The sequence below is a fragment of the Coturnix japonica genome, chromosome 18 (genome assembly GCF_001577835.2).
Source record: "Coturnix japonica isolate 7356 chromosome 18, Coturnix japonica 2.1, whole genome shotgun sequence".
In the NCBI taxonomy this organism is placed as follows: Eukaryota; Metazoa; Chordata; class Aves; order Galliformes; family Phasianidae; genus Coturnix; species Coturnix japonica.
Genome location: NC_029533.1, coordinates 6,860,790 through 6,878,953, shown reverse-complemented (window position 1 = coordinate 6,878,953; position 18,164 = coordinate 6,860,790). Strand labels below are relative to the sequence as shown.

General features: G+C 40.7%; 1 protein-coding gene across 2 annotated transcripts in view; it reads right to left on the bottom strand.

The window, feature by feature from the left end:
* The window catches only part of PRKCA (protein kinase C alpha), a 104,084-nt gene that overhangs the window by 5,937 nt on the left and 79,983 nt on the right, over nt 1-18,164 (bottom strand). The window contains exons 9-17 of one of the 2 annotated variants that reach the window (XM_015879946.2): nt 17,383-17,406; nt 14,772-14,915; nt 13,857-14,030; nt 12,932-13,023; nt 11,551-11,613; nt 11,149-11,287; nt 6,393-6,473; nt 4,905-5,012; nt 2,814-2,954 (exon numbers count right to left, since the gene is read on the bottom strand). In XM_015879946.2, the coding sequence (XP_015735432.1) occupies nt 2,814-2,954; nt 4,905-5,012; nt 6,393-6,473; nt 11,149-11,287; nt 11,551-11,613; nt 12,932-13,023; nt 13,857-14,030; nt 14,772-14,915; nt 17,383-17,406 (966 nt within the window). The remainder of the gene's footprint in view (nt 1-2,813; nt 2,955-4,904; nt 5,013-6,392; nt 6,474-11,148; nt 11,288-11,550; nt 11,614-12,931; nt 13,024-13,856; nt 14,031-14,771; nt 14,916-17,382; nt 17,407-18,164) is intronic. The other variant, XM_015879947.2, reaches the window with a different exon arrangement.

Sequence of the window (18,164 nt, the reverse complement as noted above, 5' to 3'; positions counted from 1 at the left end):
GCTCCCATCACAAGACAGTCCATGTGATTCCATATGCCTCGGTGCTGGATGCACAGGAACAGCAAGTATTTGATCCTTACCTTCTAAATTTCCCCCTGATTTAGCCCACAGAGGCAGTAATGAAAATCAGCTCCATAAAATGAAATGGAAGATATTCTTTCCAAACATCTGCAGGAGCTAGCAGACCAAACTAGCAGCAAACTGTTGCCTGCACAGGAATGGAAGTGGGGCAGGGAGTGCATCCTGGGAACAGGCCCACGTTGCAAAATGTGCTATAACAGGTTTCTTTCTTTTTCTGTCTAAGAGAAGAGACCTGTGAAGTGCAACTGAGAAGTGTGGTTATATATAACTCTGCACTGAGAGCTCCTCATTCAGAAGAGAAAACAAAAGGAATCAGGTTTGCTGAAGGGGGAGTTTGGAGTGATGTGGAAACAGCTGGAAGGCAGGAGAGTAAGATTAGCAGCAAGTGGAAAAGGAAGAAGCTGGAAGCAGAACAAAATGAGTTTGGGTGCAAGAAAGACTGCTCATCTAGGGATAGACTGACAGCAATTCTGCACAGAGGTCCAAGGGCAACTCATAAATCTGTTTATTTCAAATCCAGCCACTATAAGAGCTTCTCAAACAGTGGAAGTGTGATACATGCAGTGAACACTTCTTCCTGTTGTCCCTGACCCTTTCCTCTCTACCCTGAAGCAGAGCTGCACTATCATTTATTTCTGTGTCTGAATATATCTACATTGGGATTTGGAGGACTACAATGCATTACACCATTATTTTCTGACTTTGAGAGTAACTTCGAAAGGACAGAAGATGACTTGTACAGTATGCCAATATTAAACATTGATTTTTCCGAACTAACTCAACATGAATATAGGCGCACATTTATAGGAGGAACAAACTGGAGGGGGGCCATAAAGGGAATTCAAGGGCAAGACATGTGGCTCATAACCTATCTTGAAAACAGCTCAGTTAGTTTCCTAATTGCTTACAACACACCTGGCACACAGACTTGGATACGACAGTCAGTCTGAGCTACAGAGAACTTCTGCTGCCCCAGGCACAAGTTGTTTTATATCTCAGATGAGAAGTGCATGCTGAGGTACTGGACCAGTGCTCTGACAGACGGGCATTTGTTCAACCTTGTAAGAGTGAAAGCAGAGAAATGGCTGAACAGGTTAAAGGCCAACAGCAGATTGATTCTCTATTGAATATCCTGGCCAGTACCTTTTGGTCCAGAAAGCAGACAAGAGCTGAACTCTGACAAGGGGAAAACTGCATCATTTGAATGAAAATGGATGCCCCTTCAAATTAACAGTAATATTCTTTTTAAAGGCAGTGCATCCAATTCAGGGCAGGGATGTTTTCACAGGGAAGACTTTTTTTTTTGCTTTATAGATGTCTTATGAAGATGTCTGATGCTTCTACAAAATTATGCTCAATCTATTTTCCCTTTTTCCCCATAAATAGAATTCAAACCAGCTGTGTCTTGAAACCAAAGTCTGTGATTGAGAATAAGAGACCACCAGAACTCTTACAAACATGAGAAAATATCTTTCCTGCCAAGCAATGACCCTACACCTAAGGACTGTGAACTGTCAGTCTGGAAAGGAACATGTTATTTAAACCAACCAACTGCTGACCCAAAATCTGCAGCTCCATGTTGGAGTGAGAACTGTGCCTGTCTGCAAAAACAGCAGGATTGCTCCTGCAGCAAAGTGCTTCCTAGAGAAGGTTTTATGAAAACAAAACAAAGCCAACAAATACGTCCACATCTTAAAACAAATTAAGGTTTGTGTGTTTTTGAATTGATACAAATCGAATCAGCAATCACAATAAACGAGTTATACATAAGGTATGTAAATACTAGACTTGGATTTTAAATGATTTTTGTCTGGGAAAATGATGCTCTGTGTGAATGCTTGCCTGAATCTCCTTGGTATCTTTCAATAGCTGCCTGTATAAACAAAACGGGTCATGATAATCACAGAGAAAGATAACAGCTGCTCTGAACAGGAGCCAGGATCTGCCACGAAGTGTGCTCTGATGGAACCACACCATATTTCAGGATTTAGTATCTTCATGCTGACGAGCACTCAGTTCCCAAGCTATTAAAGCTTACAGTTGTGAAGGTAGATTTGCTTTATGGTCAGCTTCAATTTTGACTTAAAAAGCACATAATGAAAACCTTACATAGAATGTTTGTAAGGAAGTGAAGCTCCCCCTCTGACAGACAGTTCTGCATCAGCAGTGCCATGAATGGTTTTTTGCTTATTTATACTTTTCCTTCCATGCAAAATGCACATCATATGGAAAGGGTGATTTCCCCTAGCACAAAACACTTCTTGGCATGCAACTCCCCTCCTGGTGAGGGGAAGAATGCATTTGTATGCAGTAAGAGAGGAATGTACTCAGCCTCTGTTCATTAGTTTGTGGTGGCCCATTTGTATGTCTGCAATGACAAATAGATCAGAGCACAGGCCGATGATCCTATACCTGCCGTGCTACAGACCGCTGAGTATCTCAGTGGAAGTGAAAACAGTCTCAGAAAGCAAAGATTCAATGGCAGTTTACAGCTGTTCCTGAAGGAACTGCATTCTGGTGTGCAAGTAATTTTCTTTTCCTATCAATAAAGCACAGCACGTGTTGAAAGAATTTTTGTTTCAGCCAATGCAATTCTTCGAATTCTATTATACGAACAGTTCTTGCACTCTCATTTCAGGAGTGTCCCAGATGTGCAGCATCATTAGGCAGTATGAATCCCAGCCCAGGAGTGCAGACACATACTGGGTGGATGCGGCCATCACCCCACTCACCACTTTGGGCTTGAAAGGTGGCTGGATCTCTCTGTTTTCCAGTTTCTCCCAGTCAATTCTCCTGAAGAAAGCGTGTTCCCTGATGTCTCTTTCACCTTCGAGGCCGCAGCCAAGGCGCTTTGCGGGATGTTTAGTCATCAGCTGCCGAGCAGGAAAACACCAAATGATTACACTGAGCACTACAATTGGACGTGAGGCAGACTTTCCCCAGACTGCAATGTTCCCGAAGATGGAAGTTGCTAATAAAATTGCTGTGGATAACTAAAATTCATTTTTTGAGAATAGGTTCTGTTTGGTCACAGGAGACAGCAGCTTGTGGCCAAAGGCAGCGCTGTGTGGGCCTCACCGCACCGCTTGCTCCCCAGTTCCATCTTTTCTTTTCAGTTCAGTCTTATAAATCTCCAGAACAGCTTCTGCCCTACCTCAGCAATCAATTAAATGCAATAAATCCCAGTTTGCTGGAGCTGTAGGAAGCACAGCCCTCCCTTTATTTCTCTAGGCCTGCTGAAGATGTCTCATTATGGAGCCTGCAGCTCCTTGGCACCCAGCTGACAGCATCTCATCCGTGCTTCCTCCCGTGCATCCTTAATGACATCTTGGTCAACACTACACCCAGTTGTACAGATCAAGAAGACTTGAGAAAAAAAAGCCAATACCAGCACTGCATGCTTGGAAACACTAATGTACTTTCTAATTAAAAAGCTCATAAAAAATCTTGTTTGTCAATTAGGCATCGAGCAACGCGGCCTTCAGCTCTCAGCTCCAGTATTGCAGGGACTTTTTAAAGCTCTTCTACAATTAGATGCGATTGATACACTGCTAGCAGCAATACCACAACACATCTTTTTAAAATCTCAGCTGCACCACTTTACTCTCCTTCCAAATGTTCACTTGATCATATTCCAATTCCAAACCTAAAATAACAAGAGATGTGAAGCAAATTTCAGGAAGCCAGTGAAGCTTGGGGCTGGGATGGATCACATTATTCTTCATGCTTAAGAGCAACTTTGCCTCTTTTTTAAAGCTTTTTGAACCCCCTTGTTTTAACAGTAGGAGAAATAGGAAAACTGAGAATCTGGCAGTCATAATTCTGTCCCAAAGTTACTATGACCACCAAACCCAACACACTCAGAACCCATTAAAAGCTGTCAAGCAGAGACATCACAGTGGGCAGCACTGCTGTGCCTGGCTGTGTGGTCCTTCTAGCTTTCTGAACACTAAAATTACAGTGATTCTTCCTTTTACTCCATTGTTCTAAACAGCTTTACTTTTTCTTGATGATTTTTCCTTACAGGATTAATATCGAAGTTGTGTGCAATACTTCCTACATGCTTGCAAAGGAGAGTAAAAAAGGCATTACCAAATCAACTGACATGATGCGAAGTGATGTAAGACATCAAAGTAAGGCTTTATAGAGGATGGTTTGGAGAAGCTGTGTAATGATGGCACTCTGGGGAATTGCATGGAGTCAGAGAGAAAGTCAACCAAACTCTTTTTTTCTGAGCCAATCCCTTCAGATCAAATCTATTATTTTCCATGAAAAAAAATAGATTGACTCCCAATCTGAGATAAATTTTTGCCCATGCAGACTGCAACTGGGTCAAGATCTCCCCACAGTTCCCTTGCTTTTATGCTACAGAATTCAACATAGGCTCATCTTTATTCACACTGGAAAATGATTCTTATAAACTCTTCTGTTCTGCTGCTGTGATTAGGGCTGAGGACCACAGCATGTTCCCTGCAGTATCCAACTGAACTGGGAAACCTCCCCACCTTGCCAAACTGGGCTGGCACTGTCAAGGGCTGAGGCAAGGTGGGTGGAGATGTTTCACACCATCCTCCTGTTTGGAATTCCTGCTTTTGATTTGGCAGCTACTGCCTCTGACATTTGTTCTTACCATAAAATAAGCAGACACAGCAGGAGGAGCTGAATTCTTATCAGTGACACCAAGCGACAAGCACTTTATGACAATATAACTTAACACAGCCTGACAGAAGTTACGCCTAAAATACTAAGTGCCGTATCAAAGCCAAAGTTATTCACAAGGATTGCCAAAAAGAAGCTTAATGATAAAGAAACGTCTATCTCACCCCCTTGCAGATGGAGACAGCTTCTTTGGACAGTGATTTTGGATAGGAAACGTTATGTTCCATTATGGACTGGAAAAGTTCATCTTCATCTTCTCCATCAAATGGAGGCTGTTAAAAAATAAATTGCTGTTAATTCTCCACTTTTTGTGAGGTGCTATAGCAATACTGCTGCCATAGTGGCTCAAATGAAAGATGCATCCATGCTGCCTCCAGACAATCACAGATGCCCAAGGACATCAGTGGAAGCAATGGTTCCTGCTCAGAAGTACACAACAAACATCCAGGCATCTGCAACCTGGGGATGTGCTGATCCAGAAACTTAGTGTTCAGCAGTCTCAGACAGAAATTGATGAGAAGAATTCATTTCTGCCCCCAGCATGGCAGAAAATTAATGAAGGGTTTGCTGGATTGCCTTCAGTGATTTTATCTTTGTGATAATCTTTCATTAGCTTTTAAAGCTACTGTAGGCTGGACAGCCAAAAGTACTTCAAATGGTAAAGTCTGAAGACTGTAACTTTCAGTTACCTTCTTTTTAAGGTATATTCACTCCTCAATTAATTCTAGCTAAATCCCAGTTTGTTTTATGAGATGTGGCTGTAGACTCTGCTCCTGTGAAGGTGGAGCTGCATCACCAAACAGGGCTGCATTTTAATTTCAAATACAGGTGAAGAGGGAAGTGCCCCTGTCTTAGTCCCCAGGGTATGGACACTGTTAAGACTCAGCTAGCAGTAAATCTCATTTTCTCAGCTGTCTAATGTTAGCACTGTACACTGTAAATGTTAACAACTGCCACTGCAACCCTTTAAAAACTTTTAAAATGTCAAAAGGGATTTAGTAGAGAAACTATTAAACCCATTTGTTAAAATCATATGTTTTAAGAAATGCATACCTCTAGCTAACACTCACTGAAAGCTGCTTGCACAAATCTTAGCCAACTCAAGACCAATAGAGCTCCCGAAGTTGGTAGTTATATGCAATTTACTGTAGAACAGCATTGCTTTTCTACTTCAGTGACTCAGAGAGCAGCATCTCATTAACTGTGCAGAATAAGGGGTCTGTAACTAAGCTTATTTAGAGCAAGGAGACCCACACTTTACCCCTAGGACATGGAATACAAAAACTGTATTCTTGTGACTTAAGTGCAATGCAGAGCATAGACACAATCTCCCTGTGGTTTCAAACTACTAAGTGGTGTTTCTTCCATTTGACATGCATTTTCCTACTAAAGTGTCTCTCTCCCATTCAATTTTGAACATGGCTATTTATAACACCATTACAGTACAAAGAAACCATATTCAAAGGCAGTGCTTTATTATGGGGGTGAAATACAAAGAGCTTAAAGCCTACATTCTCAGTGAGCTGGAAACAGTTAAGAGTACACAGAGATAATAGTAGCATGAAAGACCCCACGCTTGCCCCCTAAGGGTCTGGCCCTTCAGCAAGTTTTGAAAGTGAGCAGCATTGGAGCCATGAAGAGGTAACCCTTACCTGGCCAGCTAACATCTCATAGAGCAGCACTCCATATGCCCACCAATCCACGGACTTCCCATAGGGTTGGTAAGCAATGATCTGTAAAATCATGAAAAAACAAATCAAGTTTTTACACTCAAAGTTTGAATCAAAGTTCAAGAATGAAACCTCAAAAAGCTCAGTTGTTATTCCAGGCTGCATGACCAAAATGCTCATGGTATGAAAGCAGGTACCACTCACACCAAAACAACAGGAGCCTCTACTGCTCAGCTTAATGGAAACACCAAGTGTTTTGTGCCTTTACACACAGAAAATCTTAAAACATTTCATCCTCAGCCCCTTTCCCACAACCTCTCATCTTATGGAACAGCAAGGTGTGTTGGACTGTTTTTCTGAAAGTCATTCGATTGATAGGGCAAAACATTCTCTAAGAGGTTTTGATAGGGACAGCTTATCTAAATTTGCGAATGAGATAAAGATAGATCCGTAGCCCTGAGAAGAGAAATCCCTCTAGACAGCCAAGCTCTCATCCTGGTCATTGCTCTGTTCAGCCAGTCACGATCTGCTTCTTCTAACGTCAAGGAGTGTGATGGGAGCGCTGACGAGAGGCATTATTTTTATAAAGCTAACACAATGACAGAAAATGAAAGATATAACAAAGCATGTACCTAATGGTGTTGTTTATTTAACCAGCAAGAAGCAAGTCAAGATTAGGGTTGCTCTCTAAATAGCATTCTCATCAGCAAATGCAATCTGCCCCAATTAAATTTGCCTTTGTGAGAGAATATCAAGCAGAATCATCAGGAGAGACAGAACTGACATGAATAAAACCTCCTACAGTTAACCTAGCATATGGTCAGCATCATGAGAGCACCAGAATTTCTGTCCTATGTCATCAGCTGAAATATTTATTTGATGCTACATGTCGGCATCAACAGAAGCTCATGACGAGCGGAGCAGTGGCCCTGCCGAGCTGGCATCCATCTCTCATGCAGAACTGGTTGCGTGATGAGAGTGGGATGCTGAGCAAGAGACACAGACACTGAGTTCAACTGGGATTGGAAATGTACCACGTCACAGAAGTTCCCTGGAGGCATTTGAAGCCAGGCTGGATGTGGCTCTGGGCAGCCTGGTCTGGTGGTTGGCAACCCTGCACACAGCAGGGGGTTGAAACAAGATGAGCATTGTGGTCTTTTCAACTCAGGCCATTCTGTGATTCTATGAAGTTCCACTGCAAATGCAATAGAACAGCTTTTTCACTGCATCTACTGCAAGGTAGGAAGAGGTAGCATTTAACTGTCAATGTCTGTTGATGTACATAACACTGTAAGGTGTTTTCCTTTAATCCTAATTAAATATATCCATTTGAATCACCTGCTGAATGCTGGTAAGGATGTGATGCAAGTGAAACACAGGAAAGCAATCTGCCATGTTCACTGCCAACCTGTGTGTCATGCATGGAAACCAACAGTTATACACACACACAACATTGGCAGTTAGTCCAAGCATTAATTGGAAAACGTAAAGAAGAGGAAAGAATGCTCATTTAGAGGAAGGGATTGCACGTGGGAGGAAGCAGATGAGTTTTCAATATACAGTCCAACATGCACCGGTACCAAGTCAGCAAGTTCTACGTGTTGTGTTATTAGCAGCTCCCTCCTCCTCACTCAGCAATCACCAGGCATTACCTTCCAGCTGTACCCAGAGCCAGTGCTGCCTGCTACCAACAAAATCCTATCTGCATGTACGAATTTGGGGATCTTTCAGGATAAATAGGGATATATAAACAAAGAGGGACATATCACTATTAACAATGCTCTTCTGTCTCTGTGCAGTTTGCAGAGCAGACCCAGAGAACAGTGAGGACCATTATGGGACTACAAGTGAAGACCCACACCCTTCTCCTGCTACAGTCTCTGCTTTCTACAGGCCTAGAAGGAACAGAACATTGATAGAATCCTTCCCCTTCTTTTCCATCACTGATTTATATGACTGCTTTTTGGCATTTCAGACCTCCCATTTTTTCCTACCTACAATCGTGTTTGAAGGTTTTGCCTTTTCAGGTTCTGTGGATTTGAGAGCTCAGGAAGAATTTTTCTCATCAACCCAAACTGGCATAGGAATGTTCACGGTGTTTTTCCTGTCTTTCTTTTATTTTGCCTCCAAGGAAGGCACAGTGAAGAGCAGGACACAGAGATTAATACCAGCAATCTGTAGGAATGTTTAGATCACTGCAGCTTGCAGCTGGTAGCCAAATGGGATGAAATGATTATACCCCAGAGGCAAGAGAGAACCTTCTGTGAACATCTCTTATGGTCTACTGGAAAAGTTAAACCACAGTTATTAAGAGAAATAAATATAACTAGCACAAAAAAACTTTCCAAACCTATGTAATTCCTATTACCCTCCCTCGATCCTTGAAAATGTGTGGTTAGAACTTAAGGTTTGAGGTTATTAAATGGAAGAGAACAGGAGAGGATTTTTTAAATTTCAATTCTTCTGCAATTCCAAACCAGTGCTGCAGCTGCTGCAGGGATGCTCGTGGTGGGTTCAGCCCTGTGCTGCAGGCAGTGGTGGTGCTGCCAGAATCCCTTCCCACTAATCTCTTGACATCCATCTCCTTCTGTCTCTCCTGATTTGCCAAGGGAATATAAGGTATTAATCGATTTCAAGGCTGTTATGCTGCCCTGACCATACAAATTTATATGTTTAAGTTCAGCATGTCAATAAATACTCTGTGCTAGAGAACCACTGCATGCCCAACAGATGTGGTCAAACCTTGGATTCAATAACTCTAACCTCTTCTCTCTGCACCAAAGCTTGCAGGTCCACTTTTCTAAATGCAATACAAGCATTGCCCTGAGCTTCTGCAAAGCCACTGAGATGTCCCTGTGTGACCCCTGCAGGTCTCTGCACCCCAGCCGTGGTATTATTCCCTAATGTTGATCAAAAGAGCCAATTCTCTATTTTTGATGGCCACACTCATTTTAGATGGTTTATTTAGATTTAGCTCATCTGTCTCCATGCAACAGGGAACAGCAGCATGCACATGTACACTCATTATGATCCATCGTGGGTTTTAGCCTATGGGTATGTGCTGAAATTCTCCTGCAAACTAAATGTGAACCTTACTCTGAAGTTTGTCATAGACCTACTTAGCAACATAACGTCTTCAGAAACCAATGAAAATCATCCAACTAACAAAAATATAAAATCTGTGTGTAAGATAATAGGAAGATTAATTTCCTTCAACTTTTGGTAAAAGGTTTATTGCTGTACAGGACATTTCCCAGTAAATCAAATAACCTACATTGACCTGTACTGAGCATTTTGGCACCAATAACATGTTCTTTGGTATCAAGTGGCACAAGTCTATTGTCTCATAGAGGACACATTTAAATGCATTACATTGGCTTCATTTATGTTTTGACAGAAGAAAATGAAATGCTGCTCTGGCTGTTCCTCTCTCCTATTGCAAGCAACAGCAATTTGTGAAAAATACAAGCTTTTATAATACACAATATTTCATTCTGAAAAGCATGAATTAGCAATTGGAAAAATAAACTATTTTTCATTCTAATTTCAGAGATGGCAAAATTCACCTTAAACACTAATTTGCTTGTCCGCGTACAAATCTCCTCTGTTCCAACAAACATTCAATTACAGCCAGCAATGTTCCAGCCAGCTCTGCCTCTTGCTCAGCACTCAGCGAAACGCAGCGTATCTTGGATCCTGGATCTTGCACTGAACTTGCAGCCAAACAAATCAAAGCTCTTGAAAGCTCAGCAAGCACAAACACCAGATTTTAATATTCATATAGTTGAATCATTTCCAAACTACCACATGTACTTGTTTTTCATGTTTTGTACCTAAGGTATTGAAATATAAAGCTGATCCACACTAAAAATCTTAGCGGTAAGATCCTATTTCTTGATCGCAGTGCTTCAAAACGTGACTGTGTTTCTAAGCACCCCATTTGCACTGTAGACACACTGCAGCTCGGTTTGTCTTTGAAACTGATTTTCAGTACTTCAGTGGCTTGAATGCAACAGAGGTACTGGTAAGTCACAGAAAACCGCAGCCAAATGATGGATTTATTATGTCAGCTCCATTCAAGCCCTGATCTTACAGCTTAGTTGAGGCTTTCAATGAGCCGAACTTTCCTGAGATCAAAAGCGCTGCCTCAGGGCATTGGTAAGTCATGGCCTGGAGCCGACCAAAGCAGCTTTGTAGGGAGGTCAATGAAAAGCTTCAAGACCTCACGAGTCTCTTCCTGAAGATCAATGAGATTTGTGACCTCCTAAAAATGCTGACCAATCTTTTCACTATATGCATTTTGACAGCTGTGTGAACCTATGAAGACATTAAAGAAACTACGTTTTCATCCAACAAAATGCTTGCTGACCTCATCAGCAACGCCCACAAATGCTCTGCAATTTCACACCAAAGCACAAGCAAGTATAGTAATACCTGCAGTCTACAAATTCAATAATCACAAGGGGGTGATCATGCTCACTTCATCTTGCTAGTATGAACAACATCTGAAATACTGATCCCATACCAACTTAGGTTTTCCATCAGCTAAATACATTTTAAAATAGCAACATATTACAGATATCCTCATGTTAAGTCATAGAGGTATTCAACATACCTGTAGAAATACAAACAGTACCATCCACAGAGCATCCAGAGCTACAGCTATGAGCATGTGTGAAATGCATGTTCTGACAGCTGATAATTGAGAAGTAAGATGCTTGAAATGGTGAATATTTACCTCTGGTGCAATGTAGTCTGGGGTGCCACAGAAGGTCCTGGTTGTTACTCCATCTAACATATGTTCTTTGCACATTCCAAAGTCAGCAATCTTAATGTGTCCTTCTGAATCCAACATCACATTATCCAATTTCAGATCTCTGTAAAGAATCAGAGTAATTCAATGTTAACATTTAGGATCATTTTCATTTACATGTTCAAGTTTTCAGTTGAACTGGGTAGAGCACAGAAAAGCTCATGTAAAGCTGAGGCTGAGGGGTTGGTTTACAGTGAAACAACACCAGAATGGCACTTCTGTGGTTATTTCTAGAAAATTTCTAGGAATTCACTGATTAGTCAAAGAAATTGACCATTTTGGGGTTTAAAAATAGTGCAAAAATTACTTACAACAGACTGTACTCACCGATAAACAATCCCTCTATTATGGAGGAAGAATAACCCAACTGAGATCTCAGCTGCATAGAACCTGTGTGAAGAGAAAAAGCCCAAGGATTTCTTATTACCTCATCATTTCCCCCTGACAAAATACTTTGGAAATGCCCCGTGGTAAATAGTGATAACATTAAAGTATAAAAAACATATATTATAGGCAGAGGATGTAACAGGCACCTTACTCCCAATTGACTTCAATGGATAAATTTAACTTCAAGTATTTCATGACAAAATAGGGCAGATTTTCATTTTTTAATTGAAAATTTGTTTCTATAACAGAGAGAAGAAGGTGCAGCTGGAGCACAGCACTCCTACTGCACCAATCAGACACAGGTCATTATCTCTAATCACATACCAATGCTGAGTTCAGGATGCAGCTCAATTTACACTGCAATTCATATGGCATTAAATCATTTGCAGAAAGAGCATTCCTTTATACAGGCTCTTAATGGATTAATTACATAATTAAAATGATGGCAATATGAAATAGAATTGTTGAACATAGTAAAAGAATATACAGTATTGATGGATGTTTGATGCCGGTTGCTGTGGATCTGCAGAAATTATAGGGAAGAGGATTATCTAAAGACAAGACTATTTTTTAGACTAGCATAAAGAAAATGAAAGGTTAGCTCTGAAACCAGAGCTGTTTGCAGACGTGTGCTGGAATATGCTCCACAGCCACAAGTTGTCATAAAGCTCTATCGTTTTCAACAGGTGTTGGGCATGGTACATGAGCTGGGAGCCAAAGATGTTCTGACACCACTGTGTTTTTCTTTAGGGAGTTGCCGACGTTTTGTTTTATATCTCAGGGTTTCTATCTGGAAGGCCTTTCATTTAACCAAGCCCTGATTACTTAAATCTAAATAAGAAATTATTTCCGTGGATTTCTTAAACAGAATTGGTTACGCTTGATTTGAAAGTTTCATTGGTAAATGATTCATGAAACACTAATAAATGATGATGAGATGTTATAAACACGACTAAAATGGCACTGATGTTCTGTCTGCTCATCTTGAAATATGCTACATATCATTATCAGCTACTCACTGATACACCAGATGTACGATGACCCGAAAGGGACTTTGTGCATAAACAACTCCTCATCATTTCCTGACTTCTCACAGATAAAACTTCTATAAAATGCAGCATCACAGAACTTCTCATAAGCTGCACACTGAAATATCTTCTGTAAACCATACTGCAATGTCGAGTGTGTTTCTTTCCCTATAATATCTCTTTCCCTATAATATTAATTCAGACTTAAAGGATAGGCTGATAAGAGATATCTAACTCTGTTACAGCGTAAAAAGATCATTACATGATTTAAATATATAAAAATGAACACTCACACTGCTTGTGGCTCCTTAAATTTTCCTACTTGCTGAATGTGGTACATGAGATCCCCACCATTCACATACTCCATAACAAAATACAGGCGGTCCTAGGATAAAGTATTAAACATGCACATAAACACATTGGGCACAATAACAGGTAAGCACTGATCAGGAATAAAGCATTTAAGGTTATTGGGACTGGTTGTACATTCTGGCAAAACTGATCTATCAGGAAATGGAAGTGGCATGTTCTGTAAAGCCTGCAGGAGTAAATGACTGATGGGAGCTGTCTAGTTTTGCCAATGTTAGTGACTCACGTTTATGTATTCGTTGCCTACATTGTTCCCATAATTACTCACACATAGTTTTGTCTGCTAAAAATAAATGTCCAAAAAGCATTAAATGTGGTTAAAAATCTTTGTCTTCAGCCTATTTCTGATGCTTCCTAATAAATTTAGATAAATGCATCAATATATATACTTCTGATAATTAAAAATAGACAAGAAAAGATGTCACAGGGTTTACAAAAGTATCTCGCATTTCCACCAGTGATACTAAATTCCTTTCTCACCTTATTCGAGATAAAGAAAGACTGCAATAAAGTATTTTGCAGGGTGATTTATCTTGATAAGTGAAGAATTTTAAAGCCCGCATCCAGGTATCTTAAGTGAAACATGACTACAACATATCTGAGTATTTATGTAGTATTTTCCCACAGTGACCTTAAATGAGACTTAAGCAATATATGTCTGTCCACCATTTTTCAGAGGACTAAAATTGACCTTTTCCAAGTTCCTGGGTATCTCATTCTTCACTGTTTCCTGTGTGTAGATGCTGTGATATACTACGATTGGATGATAATAAAGTTTATTGAACTGACATAATTCAGCATCACATATTATGAAAAACACCACTGCTGCAAGGAAGAGAGCTCACGTACAACTGTTTGGAAACAAGAGTGAAGCTGTGTTAGGAATGGTGGTTTATCCTGCAGTGCTAGCACTCGCTTTTCAACCATCGTGCACTCAACATCATCATCCTGTATCACCACATCTTTTTTCAGTATTTTGATTGCATAGAGCTCCTCTGTATTCTTCCTGTCCGCCAGCATCACCTGCACAAAAAGAAACAGGAGTGAAAATCTTCCTACCTGCCAATGGAGAAGGTGACTCACATGCCTAGTGAGCTGTATAGAGGCAATCCAGCTTGCCCTTTCATAGGTACAGACCAACTTGATCAAAACACCAAAAATAACATCATTACTCACCCACTGCAATGAGCTGTATCAGTCATTTCAGACAAAGCCAGAGCCAAAACCCCAATGTGAATTGCAGACACATTGCCCCAGGGCTGATAAGATGTTAAGTCCCAGGGGACTTCTTCAGTAAAGGGCACATCACCATATAAATGGGTGTTAAACTAGCCAGAAAAATAGCAGTCCTTTCTTTCCACTAACACACTGCAAACATATATACTATCTGTGATACTTCCCAGATATTCAGCCCTACCAAAGTTGGTGACTTCCAGAAGTGGCAGAGTAACCTAGGGAGCAAAGCCAGAAAGGGAGAGCTGATTTCCTTGGAACTGCTTAAAAGTGAGGATTTAAAAGTTCGTTTCTTACACCCTGACCAATAGTGTGAGGCTTTTCTCTCTAATTTGCTCTTGAAAAAGCAGTCCCCAACCATGACTGAAGCCTGCTAGTCCCTAAGGAATCGCCCTACTCTGCATTAAAAACGCTCCTTTTAAAGTACACTTCTTTTCAACTCTCTATTTTGCCTCTTAGGAGGAGATTGATTTATTTGTTGTTCCTCAAGAAAAAGAAAAACATAAATGAACAGTTATCAACAATTCTTACCTTTCCAAAACTTCCTTTTCCAAGAACCATAAGAAAGTTGAAATCTGTCAGCTTCACCCTGTCCAGATTGTTGGATGGCACACTTGAATTCTTGTCTTCTGATGGAGTAATGACTTTGTTACCAGCTGGCCCAAGTTTGGCTTTCTAAAGGACATACACACACATACATACACAAAAATGGGGCAGTGAGAAGAGCAGCCTATTTCACGAGCAGAGCGGGTCGCTGGGTGAGCACTAGGTTGGAGATGACCACATTGGAGATGGCATTCTTGGGAGAAAGGCTGCATAACAAAATTTGCACGGACACAAGTTCAAAGACTCATTCCAACAATACTTTTCACATTATCGAGGGAATTAAAGTGGAAATATGTTTTCACGTATAACCAGATAGAAGCTGATAAACTTATCTGGTTATTGAAGCAAAACCAAAGCATAAATGAAAGCCAAAGAAAAGAAGTCATGTATATTCATGCCAAAAGCGGGCTTCTCTGGTGCTTTTGTTTCATAATATAAAAAACATTTTTCAAAAATACCATGCTATCATCTACATAGAGTACTCTAGATAAATAAAGTCTCTTCAACACATTCTCTTTTAAAATGTAGTTCTCAAAGACACTCTGCGTAGCAAGAGTTAATAAATATTTAACATGCATTAAGAAAAATAACCTGCATCAAAAAAACAACAACATGTGAGGATTAATGCAGATGAACATGGCCACTTTCAAACTAGCATTACAATCAACTTTGATTTTCAATCAAGCGTTGATCTGGAAAAGGGAGGGAGGGAAATATTACATACAAGGGTTCTGTCTTGGCTACAGTCTGGATTGCAGAAGGTTGCAACCGTCTCAGTATTTTCACATGAGACACCACATAATTGCTCAAGTTTCATTTCAAATCTCAAAGTTAACAGAAGAGAAAAAAGTAAGACTCACCAGAAGATAATACAGGCTACAACAAAATATCCCTCTTGTTCTCAAACTTATCCCACATACCGGCAGAAGCAAAGCCAAGAAGGTTTAATAATAGCATAACTTTGGAATGTAAACGCTTTCCCCCAAGTAGCCAGTGAGCTGGCATAGTAAATAATCTCTAATATGGTTAATTTATTTTATGCCATTGACACATGCTCAACATTTAAGGATAATTACTTTTGTCACTACGCTGCAAAAGGACAGTATTTGCATATTATCAGTTTTACAGATAAAAAAACCAAAGTCTAGTAATCAAAGTGTATTCAGAGTCACACAGTAAGACTTGGCCTTAAAGGCTTTAAAGGCTTGGCCTGGTGTATGACCTTGGCAGCTCAAGTGGAAATTGTGAGATACCAACCTTCCCCTCCCAATACATTTTCAGCTCCTGTTGCTGGTAGTATCCAGTGGTATAATGGGAATTTTGTGCCTTAATGGCCTTAAGACTTGTGCAAGACTGAGCCATCAGTCAATAAAGTAACAAAAAACACACTAAAATAACTCACCAAAACCCCAAATTTGTGCATACCTTAACATGTGGGGGTTTTGTTTCTTCATGTAAGAAACAATTTAGATATTTCAGATAGAAAACTACAAACCAAAACTGTTCTTTAAGAGTGATGGTGAGGAGCACAGTGTGTTTTAATTTGCATAAATGAGATGTCAAACCACACACCATTTATTTCACCATTACCTCTGTGTTCAGGATTCCCCTTGATGAATAGCTTTGCTACTAATTAGAAAGGAAGAAAACCTGTTTGAGCCTTATGCTCTGTCAAGGCCAATTCAAGCACTGCAAGAAGGACAGATATTGGATAGAAGTATTTTCCAGAGCTCCACAGGATGCAGTTTCAATACTGACCATAGACGAATAAAGAGACCAATGGCCTTTTTGCATAGGGAAAGTGTGCATAAGGAGAGAGATTTGTGGCAGGGAGCTCTGGACACGCAGCTGAGAGCAGGGCATTGGGACCCAGGACACCCACAGACCATGGCACCCAGGTGTGAGGCTGCAGACCTTGTTTTCTAAAGCTGACGCTGTGAAATGGTGTCCAGATCTTTCTGGATCTTGGACAGATCCATTGTTTCCTCTTCCAGCTCTGCCCAACACATATATATTCTCAGGTGTTTACCTAAAGTCAGTGTCTTGGAACTGGAGCAGGTTTTCCTATGGCTAGAATAACAGGAATGGTATGGAAAACAGATGGAAGAGGTACACCTGAAAGGAGAAGAGCTAACCAGAATCACAGCCTTCTGGTTGCTGTCTTAGAGGAAAATGTATTTCATATGGAGCCATTCTAATATAATTATTTAAATGCTCCACATTATTTTGGGACTTCCTCATTTGTAGAGCATAACAAACATCACAATTCAAACCACCATATGGATTATATACATTAGGGGATTTTACAATAGCAGGAACCCCTCTGCTTGCTTAAATTTGTCCACAACACACTCTCAGCATACAATAAACTGGTTTTGTCTGTGTAAAAAGTACAACATTGCACAACAAGGCCAGCTTGCAGCAAACAAACCCAGAAAACAGTAAAGATGAATTAGTCTGCACTGGTAGCAGAAGGGTTAATCTTAAAAGAAAACAAGACATGCACATCATCTTACTTCCTCCGGCTCGGACGCACCTTATCTCGGCCCGTTCTTTTACCCTGAAACCACAGGTGAGACACGCTTTATGTATCTGGCCCAAATGCAGTTCTTAATGGAGCGCTGCTGAAGTTGCAGTGTGTTACTTTGGAGAGCCTAGTGGGGCTCTTAGAAAACACCTCAGTTTGACAGTTAAGAGATGCTTTTTGCTTTTGTTTTTTTAAATCACAAGTGTAAAAACTGTTCACAGGTTTATAATACAAATGTGTTCTTCTTCAAAATCTAGTGAGTGTGAAGCAAAGAAATGGTTTATGGTCCCCTCAACAGCCCATCACCACCCCCCGCTCTCAGTCACAGCTGAGTTTGCAATGCTGGGTTCCACCCCAGCCATTTCAGAAGGGAAAACCCTACATCATTTCCCATGACACAGAAGCCAACACAACCTGCTCCCAGCAGTCCCTGGATGTGCAGTGGGGAGATGGACTGGGGGTAAATTCAAGAGGAGAAAGCGGCAAATGACAAAATATTTAACAAGGCTGAATTTTAACAACAACACTGAATGCTTCACCCCACTGCAAACATCACACAGCTGTGACAGTCAGCAATGCAGCCAGGCTGCATCTGGGGTCCCAACTCTTAATATCAGTTGTGCCCTCTTGCCAGAACTAAGTCCCTCCATTAAACTCTAATGAAATCTGCCTCACATTGCAGCAAGGTTCCACCAGACCCCAACACTTCTCAAACGTCTTCATGATTCAAGCCAGCCTTGCCCTCAGTTTTTCCCTGCCTAATTTTGCAGGTAACCCAATAGCATCACAGG